At 40.2% G+C, this 24,195-nt stretch overlaps 1 protein-coding gene across 4 annotated transcripts in view; it reads left to right on the forward strand.

Annotated features, from left to right (window-relative positions):
* Window positions 1-24,195, forward strand: part of LOC123514381 (membrane-associated protein Hem-like) — a 215,930-nt gene that overhangs the window by 162,995 nt on the left and 28,740 nt on the right. For all 4 annotated transcript variants that reach the window (XM_045272263.1, XM_045272265.1, XM_045272264.1 and 1 more), the window contains 2 exons: window positions 21,524-21,661; window positions 21,890-21,979. In XM_045272263.1, the coding sequence (XP_045128198.1) occupies window positions 21,524-21,661; window positions 21,890-21,979 (228 nt within the window). The remainder of the gene's footprint in view (window positions 1-21,523; window positions 21,662-21,889; window positions 21,980-24,195) is intronic.

A 24,195-nucleotide genomic window follows, 5' to 3' on the forward strand; every position in this document is an offset into this window, starting at 1 on the left:
AAGACCAAGTCCAGTCTTGACGATGCTCCTCTCCTCCAAACCTAGTATCTTCTTTGACCCACTGAGTTAACACATTTTCCATTGCCAGTGTCAATAGTGTATTTCCCATGTTGTCTCTGATCCTTCCATTGACCAGTCCTCCCAACACACCTCTTTACAATTAAAATCTCCCATCATTATAGTTCGTTCACAGCCACCCAACATTTCTTCCAGACATGTTCCTGTATCTCTTATCATTTCTTCATATTCCTGTACTGACCATGCATTTGTCTTAGGTGGTACGTACACCACTATGTAGTGCCTCTTTTTCCTTCATTAGTTTCTGCTCTGATCTTTAGCACTTCTGCCTTTCCCATACCTTCTTTCACTTGATCCACCTTTATATCTTTTTAACCAGCAACATCACTCCTCCTCCCATCTTACCTACTCTATTTCTTTTCCAAACATTATATTTCCTTCTCCAACCATCATCAGGTCTTCTCCTCTCTCAGTTTTGTTTCAGTAAGACCCACAATATCTGGGTTCTTGTCCCTCAAGTAATCGTTGAGTTCTAAAATCCCGATATCACTCCATTTATGTTGGAATACATTACATTCCGCTCATACGTAAGTTTCTTTAGTCCTTTCTTACTGTACTTTTCTGGGTTATGAACCACTTCCTCAGTCTCATATCCAAGATTCTCCAGAAAACTCTTTCTTCTCCTCTTCTGTCCTCTCTTCATTTTTTCAAAGCCTCCTTTCTCAACTCATTTAACATTTCTCTTTCCTTTTCACCGAGATCTCTTCTCAACCAAATCTTCCTTGTTGTTTCCTGCTGGGCTAACCTCCATGACTTCTCCACCAATTCATCTACATCCTTTTGTGACTTAAATTTGATTCTTATTGGCCTCATACCTTCTCCTGTGAACTTTCCAATTCTATGGAAGTCCTCTATTTCTTGTACTAGGTCTTTTCCCTCCTCCTGCACCACATTAATGATATTATTTATCACCTTTTTATGTTTTCTCTCTCTCCATTTTACTCGGTGTCTTATCCTCCTCCACACCAAATATCACCACACATCTCTTTTGTCTACAGTTTCCCTCACCAATGTCTCATTTGACTTAATAACCTTCACCACTTTCTCAGCAATCTTCTCTTCTATGATCTGTTGATCTATAATTTCAGCAAGGCCCAAAGTTTTCTCCCAGACTCTTTGATTTCCTTTTCCAGACTTGCAACTTTGTAATTTACCTCCTTTCTTTCCACTTCCTGACTTTTTTTCCATTCAGCCTGCTTCTCCATCACTTTTCCTAAAGATTCTCCACATTTGTCGCAATTCACTTTAATTAACTTAACTTCCTCTTTCAGTACTGCATTTTCTGTCTTCATTTCAGCGCACTCTTTCAGCACATTGTTATGACTCTTTTCCAGTTCGCCATACTTTTCAAATAGTTTTCAATTTTCCTTCTAATTCCAGAATTTTCTTGACATAGACGCTCTTTTCCATTGTACCTTGAAAGCCTGTGAAGTCTAATTTCTCTTCCGAATATGCGGCCGCCATGTTGCGCAGATGTAAACAACTCCAGCTGATGGTTCCAACGCAGGTTACAGTTAAAATTCACCTTCCTGGACATTACTTGCTTCTCAACAGTTAACATATGGAGACGGACAAACATTACATGCTCCTTACCCACCTTAGTTACTCTTAGGCAACGGCAACAGTAGTAGTAAAGATGATTTCTCCGGAGCTCAGCGACCGTCTTCTGTGTACCGTGTGTGTGTGTGTGTGTGTGTGTGTGTGTGTGTGTGAGAGAGAGAGAGAGAGAGAGAGAGAGAGAGAGAGATGATATACATGTTATTTGCTTGAAACTTGATATGAAAAAGTGAAAGAATCTCTCTCTCTCTCTCTCTCTCTCTCTCTCTCTCTCTCTCTCTCTCTCTCTTCTTGGAGAGAAATTGTACACTTCAATGAGAGAGAGAGAGTATCTTCACCCTTCATATCAAGTTTCAAGCAAATAACATGTATCATCTCTCTCTCTCTCTCTCTCTCTCTCTCTCTCTCTCTCTCTCTCTCTCTCTCTCTCTCTCTCTCATTGGAAGTGTACAATTTCTCTTCCAAGATAACATAACATAACATAAATAATAGGATAACAAAGGGCCACCAGGGCCCATCTAGGTTATCCTGTATCAGTCGCACAGCGACCTCGTCATCAGTACTTAAAGATACACTTACAAGTACACAATACTTTATATACTAATTCTAAATATTTGGCCCATTAACAGGGCTAAGTCCTGCAGCGAATTCCTCTACAATCTGTGATCCCCATACATGGGGATCATGTCTTGTTTAACTATAGTAAATTTCTTAAAAAGACTATCATGCAGCGCTATACATAATTATAAATCTAATAAATTTAAGTGCTTATCTAATCTGTTTTTAAACATTGTCAAACTAGTGCTATTTACAACCGTCTCTGGCAATGCATTCCAGAAGTCTACCACCCTATGACTAAAGAAATATTTTCTTATATCTAACCTGCAGCCTTGCTTTCTAATCTTCCTGCCATGATTTCTAGTCCTACTTCCTCCTCTAAGGTAAAGAAAGATCTCACATCTATGTAGTTTGTATCTGAGAACATTTTAAATAACTCTATCATATCCCTCTTATACATCTCCTCTCAAATGAAAACATGTTTAATTCCTTTAATCTATCTCTATACTCCAGGCGCTTTAAAGCTGGTATCATCCTAGTTGCTCTTCTCTGAACTGCTTCTAACATGTTGATATCCTGCCTATAGTGGGGTGACCAGGCCTGTATGCAATACTCTAAATGGGGCCTAACATAGGAATTATATAAGCTACGCACCACTTCCTTACTTTTATAACTAACATTTCTATTTATAAAACCCAGGATCCTATTTGCCCTATTTCTTGCTTCTAAACATTGCTTTGAAAATTTCATAGTCCTGTCTATCACTACTCCTAAATCCTTTCCTTCCTCTACTGCCTCTAGCCAACATCCCTCCATCTCATAGTTAAAGTTTGTGTTGTCTTTACCTAAATGCATAACCTGACACTTTTAGAATTAAACTCCATCTGCCACCTGTCTGCCCATGCTATCAGCCTGTCCAGGTCTCGTTGTATTCTGTAATTGTCCTTTTCACCCTGTACTGCACATGCTATCTTAGTATCATCTGCAAACTTTGATACTTTGCTACTAATTCCTATATCTAAATCGTTAATGTACACCAAGAAAAGAAGAGGTCCTAGCACTGATCCTTGGGGTACCCACTAACCACTTCCTTCCACTCAGACATTGCCCCATTTAATACTACTCTCTGTTTCCTATCAGAAAGCCATTCACTAATCCAATCAACTAACCTACCCCTATCCCATGTAGTCTCAATTTGTACACTAGCCTCCTATGCGGTACCTTATCAAACGCCTTGCTAAAATCTAGATATATAACATCTATGCTATTTCCATCATCTAACTCCTTGGTAATATATTCTAAGATATCGAGCAAATTTGTAAGACAGGACCTCCTGATCTAAAGCCATGTTGGGTATCTCTAATTAATCTATTCTCATTTAAATGCTCCCAAATACTACCCTTAATGATTTTCTCTAGTATCTTACATACTATACTAGTTAAACTGATTGGTCTATAATTATTTGCATCATCCTTCCTACCTTTTTTAAATATTGGAGTAACATTAGCTAACTTCCAGTCCTGTGGTATCTCAGCAAACCTAAGTGATCTTTCAAAGATTAACTTAAGTGCTTCAGAAATACTGTCTACACCCTCCCTAAGTACTCTGGCATGTAGCTCATCAGGACCACTAGCTTTCCTATCGTCTAGTTCAAGAATAAATTTCCTAATAATTCCCGGTTTTATATCAATATTTTCTAAAGCTCTTAAACTACTCGTCGCACTGTTTGTAACAGGATTTCCTATTCTTTCCCTAGTAAATACTGAAGAAAATTGTTCATTCAATAATTCTACTATGTCTTCATTTTGATCCACTACTACACCATCTTTTCTGAGTGGTCCAATCCTATCCTTATTTCTTTTATCACTGACCTTGTAATAACTATATAATTTTTTGGGATCTTTACTCCCAGCTCTAGCTAGTTTATCTCTGCCTGCCTTTTACTTTTTTATAACCTTACTCAAATCATCTCTGACCTGTCTGTACCTAATCAAATCTACATCTTCCCCACTTTTCTGCAACTCTCTGTATGCCCTCTTCTTCTCTCTGATCTGGCTACCTATCTCATGAGTCCACCATAATGGCTTCCTGTTTCTCTGCCTTATATCTTTGTAAGGGATACACTGCATCACTATACCCTTTACTACAACCTTAAAAATATCCCACATCTCCTGCGCAGTTTTATTTCCAAAACTATCTTCCCAGTTTACCTCTCCTAATAACTGACTTAACCTACCATAATTGCCTTTCTGATAGTTTGGGACTCTAGTCTTATTCACTATATTATCCCTACTGGAATTAATGATAAATCTAATTATATGATGGTCACTGTTTGCTAAAGTCTCTCCTACCTCAACTTCCTTTAAACAATGCTCAATATACATACAACATCTAAGTCCTCCTCAACTATATAACTAGATAACTCGTCCTTCTTGTTCCTAAGACTCCTGGCATTTACATAAAAACATTTAAGTCCAGCTACCTTCCTAGATGCTGTCTCCTTATTTGGAATCCTAATCTTATTCTCTCCTATTTGCACCTGGAAATCTTTCCTAATCTTTTCACTATCTCTGTTTATCCTATCTAATTTATGTCTAGCATCTTTCTTCTGGAATGCATTTGCTACCTCACCCCCTACACTCCATCCCAACTCCCCCCTCCAGACATCCACTCAGCACATCCACACCCTTCCTACTCAGATGCACACCATCCCTAGCATACAAATCCCTTCGCCCATAGAACCTATCCCATACATCCACAAAGCTGACACCCACATCCTTACACATCCCTTTTACCTGATCATTCACACCAATGGCTCTAGACAACCATTCCCTGCTAACATACACACGAGGCAAGATTCCTGACACTACACACCTCCTACCACTCTCCCTTATCTTGCCTAACATTTCCCGAAATCGTGCCACTAACTCCTCCAACCCACCTGCTCTGACATCGTTCCCACCTACATGCAAAACTACTACACCCTCCTCTCCATCCCCCAACCTCTTCTGCACCTCCTCACTCACTGCCTTCACACCTGCACCAGGCATACACACGTTCGTCCTCCTATCCCTGTCTTTCCCACAGAAAGTGCTATCTAAATACCTAACCTGAGAGTCATCCACCACACACACCTGAGGTGTGCTAGACAACCCTCCTCCTCCTCTCCTCTACCCCTTCTTTCTCCTTTCACTCACCACAACCACTTCATTCACTCCACTCTCACTCTCCCCTCTCCTCCAACAAACCGAACCTATTTTCACACTCAACAGGTTTAGTCCTATCCTCCCTAACTGCCTCCGCTTTCCTTCCCCTCACAACCTGCCATCTCTGCCCATCCTGACTACTATCTTTCCCCGTCTGGCTCGCCTGCTCCCTCTTCCCCACTCTGCTCTTCCCGACAGAGGGCCAAGCCACCCTGTCACCCTCAGAAGGTCCAAACTTCGGCCTAACACTGATCTCCTGCCTAATTTTTTCCACTGCCTCCCCATTGTTTAAAAGATGAGAGAGAGAGAGAGAGAGAGAGTGAGAGTGTGAGTGTGTGTTTGTGTGTGTGTGTTTGCGCTGTGTCATCGCTCACTGAACTATTTCTGCTTGACGGATCACACAGCGGGCAGAGGAGGAATCCTTGATAAGGCAATAACTAAACTTTCAGAGGTCACATCGAGCTAGAAAGTACATCATTGTATTCAGAATAACAAAGAGAAAATGATTATTAGTATTCAGAGTCTTCTGACAATTTCTAGGTTTACCATTTTTACCCGTCATGGGATATTGGAAAATAGTTTAATCACCGGAACATAAGGGTTAAGTTTACAAGATTTCAATTTTTTTTTAATTTTATTTATTTATTTTATTTTATTTTTTTTTATTTATTTATTTTTTTTTTTGTGTGTGTGTGTGTGTATGTATGTGTATGTGTATTTACCTATTTGTATTTACCTATTTGTGTATTACAGGGCCCGAGCTAAGCTTTCTCTGTCCTGTGTCCTTGTCCACTCCTGTCATATCTCTCTTTCATCTGATTGACACACACTGCATCAACGACTTCGCTGCTTAGTTTATTCCACTTATCAATACTATGATGCGGGAAACTGTACTTTCTCACGTCATTTAGACAGATGTCTTTTATTACTTTTTTTTCCATGTCTTTGGAGATAATTACTTGTGGTCACCTTTATCAATTCTATGTCCAATATGTCAATCCTGTTCACCAATTTATACATAGTTATCATGTCTCCTCTTGTTCTTCTCTATTCTAATGTGGTCAGCCCCAGTTTCCTCAGTCTTTCCTCATAGTCTAACTCCCTGAGTCCTGGTACCATCCTTGTTGCCAGCCTCTGCACCCTTTCCACCTTCTTCACATTTTTCTTCATATGCGGTGACCAGACGCAAGCTGCATATTCTAACTGGGGTCTTATTAAGGTGCATAATATCTTCTTCATCATTCCTTCATCTAGGTAGTGGAATGCAAGGCCAATATTTTGAAGCATGTTATATGTTTTCCAAAATATCTTGTTAATGTGTTTCTCCGGTGACAGAGTGTTTTGCACGGTTACTCCTAAGTCTTTCTCCTCATTGGTCTCTTTAATTTTCTCATCACCCAGCCTGTAATCCCAGTTTGGTCTGTATCTACTTCTTCCCATTTTCATAACATGGCTCTTGTTTATATTGAATTCCATCTGCCACTCTTTACTCCACTCATATATTTTATCAAGATCTTCCTGTAGCTTGTAACAATCTTCCACATTCTTTACTCTCCTCATAATTTTGGTATCGTCCACGAACATATTCATGTAACTGTCAATTCCTACTGGCATATCATTAACATAAATCAAAAACATCATGAGACCAAGCACTGACCCTTGTGGAACTCCACTGGTTACCTTCTTCCACTCGGACTTCCTTCCCTTCACCACTGTTCTCATTTCTCTTCCCACTAAGTAATTTTTCATCCATTTTGCTAGTTTATCACTTACTCCTCCAATTTTCTTTAGTTTCCACATCAGTCTATTGTGTGGCAATTTATCAAAGGCCTTTCTCAAGTCCAGGTAAATAGCATCCACCCATCCCTCTCTATGTTGTAGTATGTCAGTCACTCTTGAATAAAAACATAATAAATTGGATACGACGATCTTCCTTTTCTGAAACCAAACTGCCTTTCACTCAGAATGTTTTCACTTTCTAGATACTCACTCCACTTAGCTTTAATTACTTCTTCACATACCTTGCACAATATACTAGTCAACAATACTGGTCTATAATTTAGCGGTTCCATTCTACTACCATTCTTATATATAGGCACAATGTCAGCTCTTTTCCACTCTTTCGGGACTATTCCTGTTCGTATGGAGGTTTCCACAATATCAAATACAGGGTTCAACAATTGATCCTTACATTCTTTCAGCAACCTCCCAGATATGCCATCAGGCCCCATTGATTTATTAACCCCTTCAATACGGTGACGCCTATGTGGGCGTCATGAAGCCTCAGTATTTCTTTTCTGAGCTTTCTTCAGTTCAGTTGTCCCGTATAGTGTGTTGCATACCAACTACACACGCCGTATGCTGTCCTTGAAATCCTAGTTCTCCTCCCACCATCCTTGTCTCCATCAATCACTAAAGATAAGCTACATGCATCCTGCCTTGTGTCTAAAATTACCCAATGGCATAGACTGTTTCCATATCTCTCTCTCTCTCTCTCTCTCTCTCTCTCTCTCTCTCTCTCTCTCTCTCTCTCTCTCTCTCTCTCTCTCTCTCTCTCTCTCTCTCTTTTTATTTTTATTTATACCAATTTACATAGATATACAGAGTTTTGTACATTATACATTACATACTTAGTACAATATTAGGCTAAAGAAGTCACAGTTAATGCCTTCTATCCAAAAGCCTGCCTCTGTCTGTCTGTCCGTAGCAGCCACTCATTCACTGTACACTTGAACTGCTGCGTGGACCAGCAGCCTCTACACTGCTTGCACAGCAACAAAAGCGTTCCACAAGCGATATACGTGTTGAGGAACTGCCTTTGTTGGTGCCACGTTCTGCACCTGGGCTGGAGCAGCTCCCAGGGGCACGGATGACGGTTCTGGTGGCAATCTCGGCCTGTCGGGCAGGCTGCTGGAGTTCATGCAGGTGAGCCACCTCTGCTGCTGCACCTTGAACATGACGGTGAGGCCCGCCACGTCCCGCCGGTGTTGGAGGGTGTGCAGTGTAGCCGAGCTCACTCTCCTGATGAGCCTCGCCGCTCGGTCCTGGACCTTGTCCAGGAGAGCGAGATGTTTGCTGGCCGCGCCGCCCAGGCAAGGCAGGCGTATTCAAGGAGGAGCGGACCTGCAACTGTAGAGCAACTCCAGTCCTTTGGCGTCTAGAAGGTAGGAGATTCTCCTCAGGGATGCCAGCTTCCTGAGGCCTCTCTGGCTAGTCGCCCAAGTGGGTCCTGAAAGTTAACTTACGGTCGTAAGTTACCCTCAGCACCTCCACCTCCTCCCGCCAAGGCCAGTGTCTCCCGTTGAAGGCGACGCAGGGCTTCACTGTCCTGGTGATGCTTAGCAGCTGGGTTTTGTGAGCAGCAAACTTAACTTGCCACTTCCTTCCCCAGGCTGCGATGCGGCTCAAGGTGGCGTTGATGTCACAGGTGGCTGCAGCTTCCTCCTCCAGTCCGTAGCTGTGGGATAGTGTTATATCATCTGCAAACGCCTTCACTGCAGGAACGAGGTGTAACAGATCATTGATATACACATTCCACAGCAAAGGGCCAAGGCAGCTCCCTTGAGGAACGCCTGCCCTTATGGGCTGTGGTTTTGATTCCCGCCCATTGATAATTACTTTGAGGTGCCTGGCTCTCAAGTAATTTTCTAGGAGCTGGAGGAGTGCTCCTTCCACGCCTACAGCGCGGAGCTTGGTGATGAGCGCTGCATGCCAAACTCTGTCAAACGCAGCTGATATCAAGAGCCACTACTGCTGTGGCCTTGCCTCGGTCCAGGGCCTCACTCCACTTCGTGAGAGGAGCAGGTGCAGGTCTGCCGCCGACCTCCCTTGCCTGAACCCAAACTGCCTGTTGCTCAGCAGGTGGTGGCGCTCGAGATGCTGCGCCACTGTGAGGCCACAATTGTTTCCAGCACTTTGCTCAGCACAGGCAGCAAGGACACGGGTCTGTAATTTTTGCCTCTGCCTTGGAGTTCTTCTTGTGAAGAGGCACCACACTGCTTCCTTTCCACATTTCAGGCCATGTGGAGGTGGCGAGGCAGTGATTGAAGAGGAAGTGAGTGGGCGTGCTAGCTCAGCAGCACACTGGCGTGAATGCGGGCTGATGTCCTGAGGCCCCACAGCTTTGTTCTCGTCAAACTTTCGAGAATCGCTCAGACTTCCACTTCACTTGTTATCACTTTCACTAGTGTCTCTTTCACTATTTGAGGCAGCAGCGGAGAGGGTCTTTCGGGTCGGGATGCACATCTTTTCAGCTGAGTGCTTGGCCAGGAGGTCTGCCTTGTCACTTGCACTGTGGGCTGCTGCCGCCTGCCTGGTGGAGTGCAGGACGGAGGTGCCCATGACTCACCCTGCTTGTCTTTGACAAGGCTCCACCACTGCTTGCAGCCAACCTGGCCTCCCTTAGTTTGTTTTTCAGGTTTGCCTCCACTGCTCTATAGCCCATGCTTGCGTGGCATTCATATGCCTTGTTGCCGCCGGTGCCTCAGTCTGTTTCTGGCCGTTGGGTGCCTCTTGAGAGCACGCCAGGCTTTGTATTTGGCATCTGATGCGGCAACGCAAGCAGGACCAAACCAAGGCTGATCTGATGCCTTTGTTTTATGGACAGTGCGGCACCCAGCAGACCTGCATGTTGTGAAGCAGCTCGGTGAGCTGCCTCACCTGCTGGCTGGCGTCGCCACGCAGCATCCTCCCACTCTGTAGTCCTCAGTGCAGCACGAAGGCATCCCAGTCGGCAGCCTCCCAGCTCCAGAGGGTTCGTTGAAGCTTCCTCACGTGGTGTCTTGAACTGTACTCTGGTGAATACAGCCACGTGGTCTGAGGTCCCTACAAAGTCGAGTGGGAAGCACTGTACTGTGTGGAAGGAAGATCCGTCACCACCGGGTCCAGGGATGACCCAGATTTGTGCGTGGGAAGGTGGCGTAGTTGTGCATGTCATGCACAACCAGTAGTGAGTTAAAGGCGTCCCTGACTGTGTGCTGGTTTAGGTCTCTCTCTCTCTCTCTCTCTCTCTCTCTCTCTCTCTCTCTCTCTCTCTCTCTCTCTCTCTCTCTCTCTCTCTCTCTCTCTCTCTCTCTCTCTCTCTCTCTCTCTCTCTCTCTCTCTCTCTCTCTCTCTCTTCTCTCTCTCTCTCTCTCTCTTCTCTCCTCTCCTTTTCCTCCTCCATCTCCCTTTTCCCCATCTCCCTTCCTCCCTTCTCCTCTCGAAGATAAGTTACATGCATCCTGCCTTGTAACATTCGTGAATACACACACACACACACACACACACACACACAAAAAAAAAAAAAAATACTACAGGAAGACTTAAACAAGATCTGGAAATGGAGCAAAAAATCCAATGTGGACAAAAGCTATGTCATGGAAATGGGAAAAAGTAAAAGACGACCAGTGGGAATCTATAAGATGGGAGATGGAGTAGAACTAGAAAAAGTAAAAAAGGAAAAGGACTTGGGAGTGACAATGGAAGAAAATAATCAACTGGTAAGCCATGTTGATAGAATTTTCAGAGAGACGTATAATTTGCTAAGGAATATTGGAGAAGCATTTCACTATATGGACAAGGAAATGATGAAGAAATTGATAAGTACTAAAATAAGACCTAGATTGGAATATGCAGGAGTTGTGTGGACTCCCCATAAAAAGAAACACATAAGAAAATTAGAGAGACTACAAAAAATGGCTACAAAAATGGTTCCAGAATTTAAAGGGATGGCATATGAGGAGAGACTAAAAAAGGCAATGGATCTACCAACCTTGGAGCAGAGAAGAGAGAGAGGGGATCTGATACAATTGATTAACGGAATGGATGAAGTGGATGAGAAACTGATCCTGAGAGAAGAATATAACTTTAGAAGCACAAGATCGCATAGTAAGAAACTGAGGAAGGGATGATGTCTGAGAGATGTTAAAAAAGTTCCAAAAGGGTCAGTGCTTGGTCCCATCATATTTTTGATTTATGTTAATGATATGAAAATTAAAGAGACCAATGAGGAGAAAGACTTAGGAGTAACTGCAAAACACTTTGTCACCGGAGAAACACATTAACAAGATTTTTGGAAAACATATAACATGCTTCAAAATATTGGCCTTGCATTCCACTACCTAGATGAAGGAATGATGAAGAAGATATTATGTACCTTAATAAGACCCCAGTTAGAATATGCAGCTTGTGTCTGGTCACCGCATATGAAGAAAAATGTGAAGAAGGTAGAAAAGGTACAGAGGCTGGCAACAAGGATGGTACCAGAACTCAGGGAGTTAGACTATGAGGAAAGACTGAGTAAGCTGGGGCTGACCACACTAGAAGAGAGAAGAACAAGAGGATACATGATAACTATGTATAAATTGGTGAACAAGATTGACATACTGGACAGAGAGTTGATAAAGGTGACTTCAAGTAATTATCTCCAAGGACATGGAAAAAAGCTAATAAAAGACATCTGTCTAAATGACGTGAGAACATACATTTTCCTGCACCGTAGCATTGATAAGTGGAATAAACTGAGCAGTGATGTCTTTGATGCGGTGTGTGTCAATCAGATGAAAGAGAGATATGACAGGAATGGACAAGGAGACGGGACACAGAGAGCTTAGCTTGGGCCCTGTAATACAGAAATAGGTAAATACAAATAGGTAAATACACACACACACACACACAAGCCAGAGGACAGTTCATTCCTGGCTGGTGGAGATATTTGGCTTGTCACGTGTAGTGTTCACCTAGCAGTGAGTAGGTACATGATGTAATCGAGGAGTTGTGACCTTGTTGTCCCGGTGTGTGTGTGTGCCTGGTCTCAGGCCTATCCGAAGATCGGAAATAATGAGCTCTGAGCTCGTGTAGGGTAACGTGGCTGTCTCGAGAGACTGCAGCAGATCAAACAGTGAAAACACACACACACACACACACACACACACACACACACACACACACGGAGAGGGAGCATCGTCAAGACTGGACTTGGTCTTTAGTACAGAGCCAATGGTCATTGAGGAGATGAGGGTGGAGTGCCCTTTAGCAAAGAGTGATCATGCAGTTTTGGAGTTCAAGGTGATAGACGAAGAGAAATCTAGAAGGAATGAAGAATATAAAGTGGGAAGATGGAATTATGCCAAGACAGATTTTGGAAACCTAAAGAAATTCTTTCAAGAGACAAATTGGATGAAATTCAAGAGTGCTAAGGAGCAAATGAAAAGTGGAAGGAATTTATAAAAATATACAAAGAAGGTGAGAAAAATTTGTACCAATAAGACAACATAGAGAAGTTGGAAAGCAGGACTGGTTTAACGATAGATGTGAAAAGGCTAGAACAAGAAAAGAGGATGCATGGAAGAGGTGGAGAAGGAAAAGACGGATTAAGCAGTGGAAAGTTACAAAAGAGCAAGAAATGAATATGTGTTGATTAGAAGAGAAGAAAGAAAGAAACAAGAAAAGGATATAATTGATAAATGTAAAGACCAACCAAGGCTTTTTTACAGACATGTGAACAACAACATCAAAAATAGAGAAAGTATTGAAAGTTTAGAAGTAAATGGAGTATACAGTGAAGATCCCAGGAAATGGCAGAGGCTATGAATGGATGCTTTCGGAAGGTATTCACAAAGGAGACTGCTTTTGACAAACCACTGGTAATGGAACAGAAAGGGATTATGAAGGAGTTTCAAGTAACGGTGGAGGAGATCAAGAACATGATGGGGAGTTTAGAAGTGAGAAAAGCTGTGGGACCTGATGGGGTATCAGGATGGATTTTAAGAGAATGCAGGAGCAATTGGCAGAAAAAGTTTGTGAAGTAATTGATGCCTCATTAAGGGAAGGCGTAGTGCCCCAAGACTGGAAAAGAGCTAACATTGTCCCAATCTATAAATCAGGTAACAAGAGAGACCCATTGAACTATAGACCAGTGTCACTTACAAGTGTGGTAGCTAAGATGTGTGAGAGGGTGGTGAAGACTAGATGGACAGACTTCTTGGAGAAAATGACATACTTTGTGAGTGTCAATTTGGTTTTAGGAAAGGGCGTTCATGCACGACAAACCTGATATGTTACTATTCGAGGGTGATAGATGTAATACAGGAAAGAGATGGTTGGGCTGATGGAATATATCTGGATTTAAAAAAGGCCTTTGATAAGGTACCACACCAGAGACTGATCTGGAAACTTGAAATGGTAGGAGGAGTGCATGGCAGTTTACTAAAATGGATGGAAGACTTTTGGTAGGAAGAGAAATGAGAACAATAATTAAGGACAGACCATCAGAATGGGGATTGGTGGAGAGTGGAGTTCCACAGGGATCAGTGTTGGCACCAGTAATGTTCAGTCTACATAAATGACATGGTGGATGGGGTGTCCAGTTATGTGAGCCTATTTGCAGACGATGCAAAATTGTTACGAAAAGTGAGATGTGACAAAGATTGCGAACTACTCCAGGAAGACTTGGACAGAATATGGAAATGGAGCTGTACATGGCAAATGGAGTTCAACACGACAAAATGCAAGAAAATAGAGTTTGGCAAGAGTGAAAGAAGAATCAGGAGTATGTACAAGATAGGAAATGAAGACATAAAACCAGTCATGAAGAAAAGACCTTGGGGTGACAATTACCAATGACCTATCGCCAGAGAGACATATAAACAAAATAATTGGAGAAGTATTGAACTTATTGAGGAACATAAGAGTGGCGTCAGATATCTAGATGAAGAAATGATGAAGAAAATAATTACTGCAATGATAAGACCGAGGCTTGAATATGCAACAATACAGTGGGCTCCGAACTTAAAGAAACACATAAGGAAACTAGAGAAAGTACAGAGGGCTGCAACGAAAATGGTGCCTGACTTAAGAGATTTGACTTATGAAGACAGACTGAAAAGAATGCAACTTCCAACCCTGGAAAACAGAAGAGAAAGGGGAGACCTGATAGCAATATACAGAGTGATGATTGGCATGGAAAAATGGATAGGGAAGATCTGTGTATGTGGAATGGAAGAATGTCGAGAGGGCATGGGAAAAACTAAAATGGCCACTTATAGGAGAGATGTGAAAAATATAGCTTCCTCATAGAAGGGTGGAAGCATGGAATAGTTTAGACGTGGAAGTGGTCAACGCAAGGAATATTCATGATTTTAAGAAAAGCTGGACATTAATAGATATGGAGACGGGACAACACGAGCATAGCTCTTTTCCCGTATGTTACAATTAGGTAAATACAATTAGGTAAATACACACACACACACACACACACACACACACCAGTGGGAATCTATAAGATGGGAGATGGAGTAGAACTAGAAAAAGTAAAAAAGGAAAAGGACTTGGGAGTGACAATGGAAGAAAATAATCAACCGGTAAGCCATATTGATAGAATTTTCAGAGAGACGTATAATTTGCTAAGGAATATTGGAGTAGCATTTCACTATATGGACAAGGAAATGATGAAGAAATTGATATGTACTTAAATAAGACCTAGATTGGAATATGCAGGAGTTGTGTGGACTCCCCATAAAAAGAAACACATAAGAAAATTAGAGACTACAAAAAATGGCTACAAGAATGGTTCCAGAATTTAAAGGGATGACATATGAGGAGAGACTAAAGGCTAATGATCTACCAACCTTGGAGCAGAGAAGAGAGAGAGGGGATCTGATACAAGTTTATAAATTGATTAACGGAATGGATGAAGTGGATAATGAGAAACTGATCCTGAGAGAAGAATATAACTTTAGAAGCACAAGATCGCATAGTAAGAAACTAAAGAAGGGACGATGTCTGAGAGATGTTAAAAATTTAGTTTCCAAAGATGTGTTGAGACTTGGAACAGTTTGAGTGAGGAAGTGGTGTCAGCAAAGAGTGTACATAGTTTTAAAGAAAAATTGGATAAGTGTAGATATGGAGACGGGACCACATGAGCATAAAGCCCAAGCCCTGTAAAACTACAACTAGGTAAATACAACTAGGTAAATACACACACACACACACTCGCTAGCCACCGCCGAAGCAGGAGGTCTGAGGACGCCTCGTTTCCGACTGTGGACAGGGAAGAGGAGAAAATACCTATGGTGTTTATAGGGCCCAGGTATCTCTGTGTTAATGTCCTATTAATGTCCTACTGTCGCAAAGTGCAAAAAGTGGACCATTTTCAAGCGGGATATGGAGAGTGGTCCTTGAGCGGAGATTGTCGGCGGTGTTTGTTTTGGCCAGGAACAGCTGGCGATAACTACCATGGCGTCCACTCCAGCCAGGGACTTTGAAGGTTTTGTTACCACTCCAAGAGGGCTTGAAAAATTCGACATGGATGCAAGAATTCAGGCATTAGAAAGTAACTTTCTAAGCATTAGTTCCATAGAAGAAAAACTGGATAGAGTCATAGCGGAAAACGAGTCCTTCAAAAAGAAATCTATTTGTTAAGGAGAGAGAACAAAGAGCTATTGAGGGAAAAAAGTGGAAATGGAGAAAGAAAACAAACAGCTAAGGAAACAATGTGACAAGACGAAGGCTAAACTCCTCGAAATGGAGAAGAAAATATCTGAAGGGGACCTGGGGAAGGAGAAATGCCTTAACCTAATTGATGTCAGGATGAAAGAAGTGAAACAAGAACACCAGGAAATACAAAAGTCCTTTAGGGAGATAGTGAAAAAGCAGGAAGAGGAAAATAAAGTGATTACACAGAGTGAAATGGTAAAGGCATTAAAGGAAAATGAGTATGTGGTGAGAGATATTGCTGAAAAAAAAAATGCGTGATCATAACAGGATTGAGGGAGGAAACTAACAGGAACTGGGAAGATAGGAGAGATAAGGAAAATGACAGGATTAAGACTTTACTGAATAAGATCTCAGAAGAGGAAGAGTGCCTATATTCTGAGGTAGAAGAAAGTGTTAGACTAGGAGCTTTTGAGGAAGGCAAAAGTAGACCATTAAAATTGAAATTAAAGTCTCAGGTGGCAGCTGAGAACTTGCTGAGGAGGGCTTGGAAACTTAAGGACTCTGAGGAGACCAAAACAATTTACATAAGAAGAAATATGTCACAGGACGAACGGATGAAAATGAGAGAGCTTGTAACTGAAGTGAAAGAGAGGAATGACGTAAGAACCGAGGAGGAAAAGACTAAGTTTTTTTGGAGGATGAGAAATGGGAGGCTGAAGAAGTGGTGAATAAAACAGATGGAATAGACATTACACTGACAGAAACATGGAAGAAAGAGACTAGGAATGGAATTCAAGTGACTTACACGAATATAGATAGATTTCTGTCTAAGAGTCTAGAATGTATGGATTACCTAAGAAACAATGAACTGGACATAATGTGTGTGGTGGAAACAAAGTTAAGGCCTGAAATAAAGTTAGATTGGTTTGATGTCAAACACTACAAAGTATGGAGAAATGATAGAAAAAATAAAGGAGGTGGTGGTATAATGGTTCTTACTAAGGAAGATCTGATAGTGAAGGAGGTGAACTATAGTAAGGGAAATGAGGAAGTGATAAGTATGCTTATAACAGATGGTAAGAGAGACATTAATATTATAACAGTATACATACCACCCAGAACCAGTGCTTGGGAATATGAACAGTATCAAATGGTGATGAGAAATACTCTAGACAGAATGAAGCAAGAACTCATTAGAAAGGATAGAGTGATGATAGTCGGGGACTTTAATTGTAAAGAAATAGTGTGGGAGGACTACGAAGTGGTAAACAGTGGTGAGTGGGCAGAGGAATTGTTAAATGTAGCAACAAATAACTTGATGACACAGTGGGTGAGATCACCAACAAGGTTCAGGGGACAAGATGTTGCAGCAAGGTTGGATTTGGTATTTACCAGGGACATCTCTCTAAAAGAGGAAATTGAACATGAAAGTCCCTTGGGGAAAAGCGATCATGATGTCCTAAGCTTTGAGCTGGATACGGAATTAAGCACAGATAAGATTGTGGAACACAGGAGGAAAAATTAAATTATATTAGGGCAAATTATAACCATATAAGGGAGTTCTTTAATGAAATTGACTGGTCCGTGGTATACCAGGAAAGGGATATGCAATTGAAATACGATAAATTTATGGATTTATATAACTCTGCTGTGAAAAGTTTGTGCCATATCACAGAAAGAGGACTTTAAATAATAAACAGTGGTTTAATAGAAATTGTGAAGAAGCAAAAAGAACAAAGAAAAGGCATGGAAGAAACTTAAGAAAAACAGTGATGTATTATCAAGAGAAGTTTACAAAACAGCAAGGAATAGATATGTTGAAGTAAGGAGAACAGCACAAAAGGAATATGAACAGAGGTGGTGGAAAACTGTGATAGTGACCCAAAATGTTTTACAAATTCATAAATGGAAAACTAAATAAAAGGGAGGCAATAGAAAAGGTAAAAATGGGAAGAAGTATATGAGGATGCTGGAGATATAGCTGAAATTTTGAACGACAACTTTTGCAAAGTGTTTACAAAGGAGGAGCATTTTATGGAGAAGGCCTACGGAAATAAAGCAAATGCAGGACATCATGGTTACTAAAGAAGATGTAAGGAAAATTATAAGCAATCTGGATATTAATAAATCAATGGGGCCTGATGGCATATCTGGGAGGTTGCTAAAAGAATGTAAGGATCAATTGTTGAACCCTGTATTTGATATTGTGGAAACCTCCATACGAACAGGAATAGTCCCGAAAGAGTGGAAAAGAGCTGACATTGTGCCTATATATAAGAATGGTAGTAGAATGGAACCGTTAAATTATAGACCAGTATCGTTGACTAGTATATTGTGCAAGGTATGTGAAGAAGTAATTAAAGCTAAGTGGAGTGAGTATCTAGAAAGTGAAAACATTCTGAGTGAAAGACAGTTTGGTTTCAGAAAAGGAAGATCGTGTGTATCCAATTTATTATGTTTTTATTCAAGAGTGACTGACATACTACAACATAGAGAGGGATGGGTGGATGCTATCTACCTGGACTTGAGAAAGGCCTTTGATAAAGTGCCACACAATAGACTGATGTGGAAACTAAAGAAGATTGGAGGAGTAAATGATAAACTAGCAAAATGGATGGAAAATTACTTAGTGGGAAGAGAAATGAGAACAGTGGTGAGAGGAAGGAAGTCCGAGTGGAAGAAGGTAACCAGTGGAGTTCCACAAGGGTCAGTGCTTGGTCCCATCATGTTTTTGATTTATGTTAATGATATGCCAGTAGGAATTGACAGTTACATGAATATGTTTGGGACGATACTAAAATTATGAGGAGAGTAAAGAATGTGGAAGATTGTAACAAGTTACAGGAAGATCTTGATAAAATATATGAGTGGAGTAAAGAGTGGCAGATGGAATTTAATATAAACAAGAGCCATGTTATGAAAATGGGAAGAAGTAGATACAGACCAAACAGGGATTACAGGCTGGGTGATGAGAAAATTGAAGAGACCAATGAGGAGAAAGACTTAGGAGTAACCGTGCAAAACACTTTGTCACCGGAGAAACACATTAACAAGATATTTGGGAAAACATATAACATGCTTCAAAATATTGGCCTTGCATTCCACTACCTAGATGAAGGAATGATGAAGAAGATATTATGCACCTTAATAAGACCCCAGTTAGAATATGCAGCTTACGTCTGGTCACCGCATATGAAAAAAAATGTGAAGAAGGTGGAAAGGGTACAGAGGCTAGCAATAAGGATGGTACCAGGACTCAGGAGTTAGACTATGAGGAAAGACTGAGGAAGCTGGGGCTGACCACATTAGAAGAGAGAAGAACAAGAGGAGACATGATAACTATGTATAGATTGGTGAACAAGATTGACATACTGGACAGAGAATTGATAATGGTGACCGCAAGTAATTACCTCCGAGGACATGGAAAAAAACTAATAAAGGACATCTGTCTAAATGATGTGAGAAAGTACAGTTTTCCACATTGTAGTATTGATAAGTGGAATAAACTGAGCAGTGATGTCGTTGATGCGTTGTGTGTCAATCAGATGAAAGAGAGATATGACAGAAGTGGACAAGGAGACAGGACACAGAGAGCTTAGCTCGGGCCCTGTAATACACAAATAGGTAAATACACAACAAGGAGGAGGTAGTAGACACCTACTGAAACAATAATTTACTCCCAGCGAGGTCTAATAATACTAGTTCAAGGGATGCTGTAAACACTCCATTAAAGGTAGTTGTGATATTGTTGAACGTTTCCCTTTGTGTCTCACAACTCAAGGGTGCAGTCACAGCCTGCCCTCTAAAGACAACTCTCCTACTTCTTATAAAACCACATGCACTTACCACACACACATTCTTTACTTAAAATTAAAAATTTAAATAATAGTGACTCCAAATCCAGCCTCAAAGTCCCTTCTGGGGAGGGGACCTGAAATGTCCATCTTTTATCGCTATTTTCATGCTAACTGCTCTATTGATCTTGCTAACTGCATGCCTCCCCTCCTCCTGTAGCCCTGCTGCAGAAGGCTTTCTTCTTCCTGTCATCCCTATTCTGTCCAACCTCCTAATACAAGAGAGGTGTCAAGATATTTGTCCTTGAATTTTGACTAATTCTTATGATTCTTTTATGGAGACTACAATTCAAGTGTGCCTTTTTTTCCTAGTATTCATTTTTTTGCCCTTGGTAGTTCTCCCTCTTACATTAGATATATATATATATATATATATATATATATATATATATATATATATATATATATATATATATATATATACACACACAGTGTTCCCTCGCTTTTTCGCGGTTCGACTTTCGCGGCCTCACTTTCGTGGTTTTTATACGTACTCGTAGATACGTTCTGCGGATTTTTTGAGTTGTGAAACATAATTTTAAGATACATGAGAAGAAAATGCAGGTTGCCAAGTTTAAAGATGGCCATCATATGGAAGGCACAATTATACACTTATCATCACATGATGTAAGGTATTTCCTGATATACAATTGAATGTTACATGATCGGTTATGTTTTGTTTTTATATTCCAAGTACACACCTATGCACTTAACATGCAAGTACAGTTTTCCATGGTTCAGTTATCACCTGTTCAGTTCTACAGTTTTTCATTGGAATCTAACTTTTTTTAGTCAGCTGAAAAAAAGAAATGTACAAAATTTGTGTTTTCAAACCAAGTAATAAAATGTGAGAAGAGGTTTTAGACACTATCATCAAATAGGGAATAAGAAATGTGGTGAAATTAGCTAAATACTGTACATGTAATCTTGAGTTTGGGATGTATCATCATCTCAAATAGAATGCTATTTTTCCTCTGTACTGTATACAAGTTTATTTTATCTATTTAAGTTAAATAATTAATCAGCAACTTTATAAATCTTAACACATAAAGAAAAAATAACCATGTTTTGATGAAAAATCATAGCAGGACAGTCTTGAAGTGAAGATTGTCTGTTGGTATCGTATCTCTGAATCTTTTCCCTGACTTGCTGCTGCTTGTTTATTTATATTGTCTCCTCATATCTTCTGATTTGCTACTCTCTTCCTTGGAAATACAACCCATGCTTTCACACCTTGGTTCTTCATGCAATCAACCACAGCACATGAATAAACTAAGATTTTACAAAAGTACTGGAAACTTGAATCTCCTGCCTCAGAGTTTTGTTTTTGTTTTGGAAAAGTTGGTACAGCATGTTTTCTACTGTCACAATATCCTTGCAGCACAAATAGAACTTCGTGAAATCCTCTCAGAATTTGCTGGATAAAACATTAGTCTTGGTAGAAACTAATGGAATGTGTAGCAGGAGACTAGAAATAAATGGGAAAACACTGAAAGCTTAGTTGCAAACAGTATGTAGTTTATAACTGTTTTTTATAGTGTGCATTGTCATCCCATGGATAATATAAGCATAAATAGTTTGGATTAATGTTTTGTAGTATATAGGCACAGTATACCAAGATGTATTATGAGAGGCAATTTTGGAATGTGCATCTCCAGAGAACTGTAGGAGCATATACTGAGTCCTGCATTAAAATAGCCTGTAATCATTGGCAACTCAGACTAATGCAAATTGCATTTTACATCATGTTACTACTGTACACTGAGCCATTTGAACTTGATGAAATGAGAAGCTTGTATATTTTGCCTTTTGAAGATTTAGTAATATCTTTAAAGAAATTTTTTTTCTTCTTAGGTTTACAAGCCAGCATACGCAGCACATGCCAACAACTCTCACTGCCTGGCTCAGGCTGTCAACACACTATTTGCTGCTCTCTTCACATACTGTGGACGTGCCCAAGATATTGAAGAAAGGCTCAAGGAGTTTCTGGCCGTAAGATGACATTATCTTGCTATATTTGAATTGCTTATTTAATCAAATGGTTACATAGCAAGATTTTTTTTTTTTTTTTTTTATTTATTTATTTTATTATTATTATTATTATTATTATTATTATTTATTTTATTTATTTATTTTTTTTTTAGTTCTTAGTTCTCATGACATCATAGGTTAATGCCACTTGATAATGAAACTTTTATATAACACTGGTCATCATTTCAGCTTGCATCATCCAGCCTCCTCCGCTTAGGCCGAGAAAATGACAAAGATGTTATTAAGAATAGAGATGCTACCTACATTTTGCTTCATCAAGTAAGTATTTAAAAAATATGGATTCATGTTTCATTTTTTTTGTATTCACTTTATTATTATTATTATTATTATTATTATTATTATTATTATTATTATTATAGGAATCAAGGGTTATGGTAACAATAGTGACATTTAAGTTAGTCAGGTGAATTGTAATGTGGGGGCATTTGCACAAGGATTTTCTGAAGTCATTAGATTGGCCTTCATTTTTACCAAATTGAGGTGAGTAGGAATCCATCTTGCTGCTTCTGAGTTGTTCTTAACCTCCCAAGATTTACTTTCAATAAGCCCTTAAGCATCAAGTAAAAATTTTTAAATCCTAGAAAAGATCCAATTTAAAGGTCATGAATGATTATTGATGGTCTGGTAAGCCATAGAATTGCATGTTTTCATCAGGTGTTTATTGTATTTGGTTTGAATTAGTCCAGTAATAGGTATGTTAGATTGATAACTATAGAATGCCATCATCAGTTGTTTATGAAACTTATTCTACCTACATCTTGTTCTCATTCCTATGATTCTTTCCAACAAGGAGTCACTTCCAAGGCTTATGTCTAAATGATCTTTCTGATTTATTTCATAACTTGACTCTCCCATTTTGCTGTTCACAGTTCTTCCCTGGTAATCTGGCTCTTTAACCCCTTCACTATAATGATGTCTTTTTCATGTAGGGAGAGCATCAGTAAGGTCAAGAAAAATTATAATAAAAGGAGGCCCACTGAGATGCCAGGCCTATACAAAGACAAAAGTGTCAGCCAAAGCCAGAGGATAAGTGTCTTGAAACTTTCCTTCAAGTCATAGGATGTGGAAATGCAGAAGTAGGCAGGGATTTCCAGAGTTTATCTGAGAAAGGGATGAATACATAAGAACATAAGAAAAGAGGGAAGCTGCAAGAGGCCGCCAGGCCTATACGAGGCAGTCCCAGTGTGCTTAAGCTACCTAATTCCATCTATCTTCCCCATCCATGAACTTATCTAACCTTCTTTTAAAGCTCCCTATTGACTCAGCCCTGACTACATGACCACTGTTCTACTCATCAACCACTCTGAAAACCAGTTTCTTCCCATTTCTTTCCTAAACCTGAATTTTTCAAGTTTAAACCCATTATTTCTGGTTCTGTCCCCACTACTGATCCTAAGAACTACATTCATGTCCCCTCTGTTAAAACCCTTATACCATTTAAATACTTCTATCAGGTCTCCTCTTAACCAACGTCTCTCTAAGGAATGCAGATTAAGTTTTTTTAGTCTCTCTTCATAAGGAATATCCTTCATTCCCTATATCTTTTTAGTCATCCTCCTTTGCACTGACTCCAACAGAGCTATGTCCTTCCTGAAATGTGGGGACCAGAATTGTACCGCATAGTCAAGATGTGGCCTGACCAACGCCAAGTATAATTTTAGTATAACTTCAGGACTCCTGCTTTTAACACTTCTAAAAATTAAACTTAATACTCTATTCGCCTCATTTCTGGCCTCAATACATTGCTTCCTTGTACTGAGATCGGAGCTAACTATGACTCCTAAATCTTTCTCATACTTGGAACTTCCTAGTGTCACGTTATCTATCATGTACCTATTGCTTGGATTATCTCTACCTACGCTCAGTACCCTGCACTTGTTAATATTGAACTGCATTAGCCATCTATCTGTTCATTCTTTCATCCTATCCAAGTCAGCCTGCAAAGCCTTGGCATCTGAATCGGACCTAATTAATCTACCTATCTTTGTGTCATCCGCAAATTTACTGGTATCACTATTAATTCCACTATCCAAGTCGATGATATATAGTAGAAATAATAGTGGCCCTAAAACTGAGCCCTGTGGCACCCCACTAACTACTTCTCCCCACTCGGAATTAGATCTATTAACCCTTATGTTCCGGCGATCATACAGGGTGGGGCGCGGATACTTCCCAATTTGAGAATGAAATAAAAACCTGTTCACACTTCACAATTCTTTATTCTTCTTTTATGCCTTTCACACAACATGGGGGATTTACTTTTACACTGTTTTAAAGACAATATCTTTTAAATGTCCACCTCCATTGTCAATACACTGATTCAGACGATTTTGGATGCTTTGGTCTACTCTCTCCAGCATTTTGAGTAGTATACTGGCTATTTCAGTTCAGATGGCATTCTGTAAGTCTTCCAGGGACTGTGGATGGTCTTTATAAACCAATCCTCACAGGAAATAATCACAGGGGGCTAAATC

Source organism: Portunus trituberculatus, chromosome 37, assembly GCF_017591435.1.
Source record: "Portunus trituberculatus isolate SZX2019 chromosome 37, ASM1759143v1, whole genome shotgun sequence".
NCBI classification, from domain to species: domain Eukaryota; kingdom Metazoa; phylum Arthropoda; class Malacostraca; order Decapoda; family Portunidae; genus Portunus; species Portunus trituberculatus.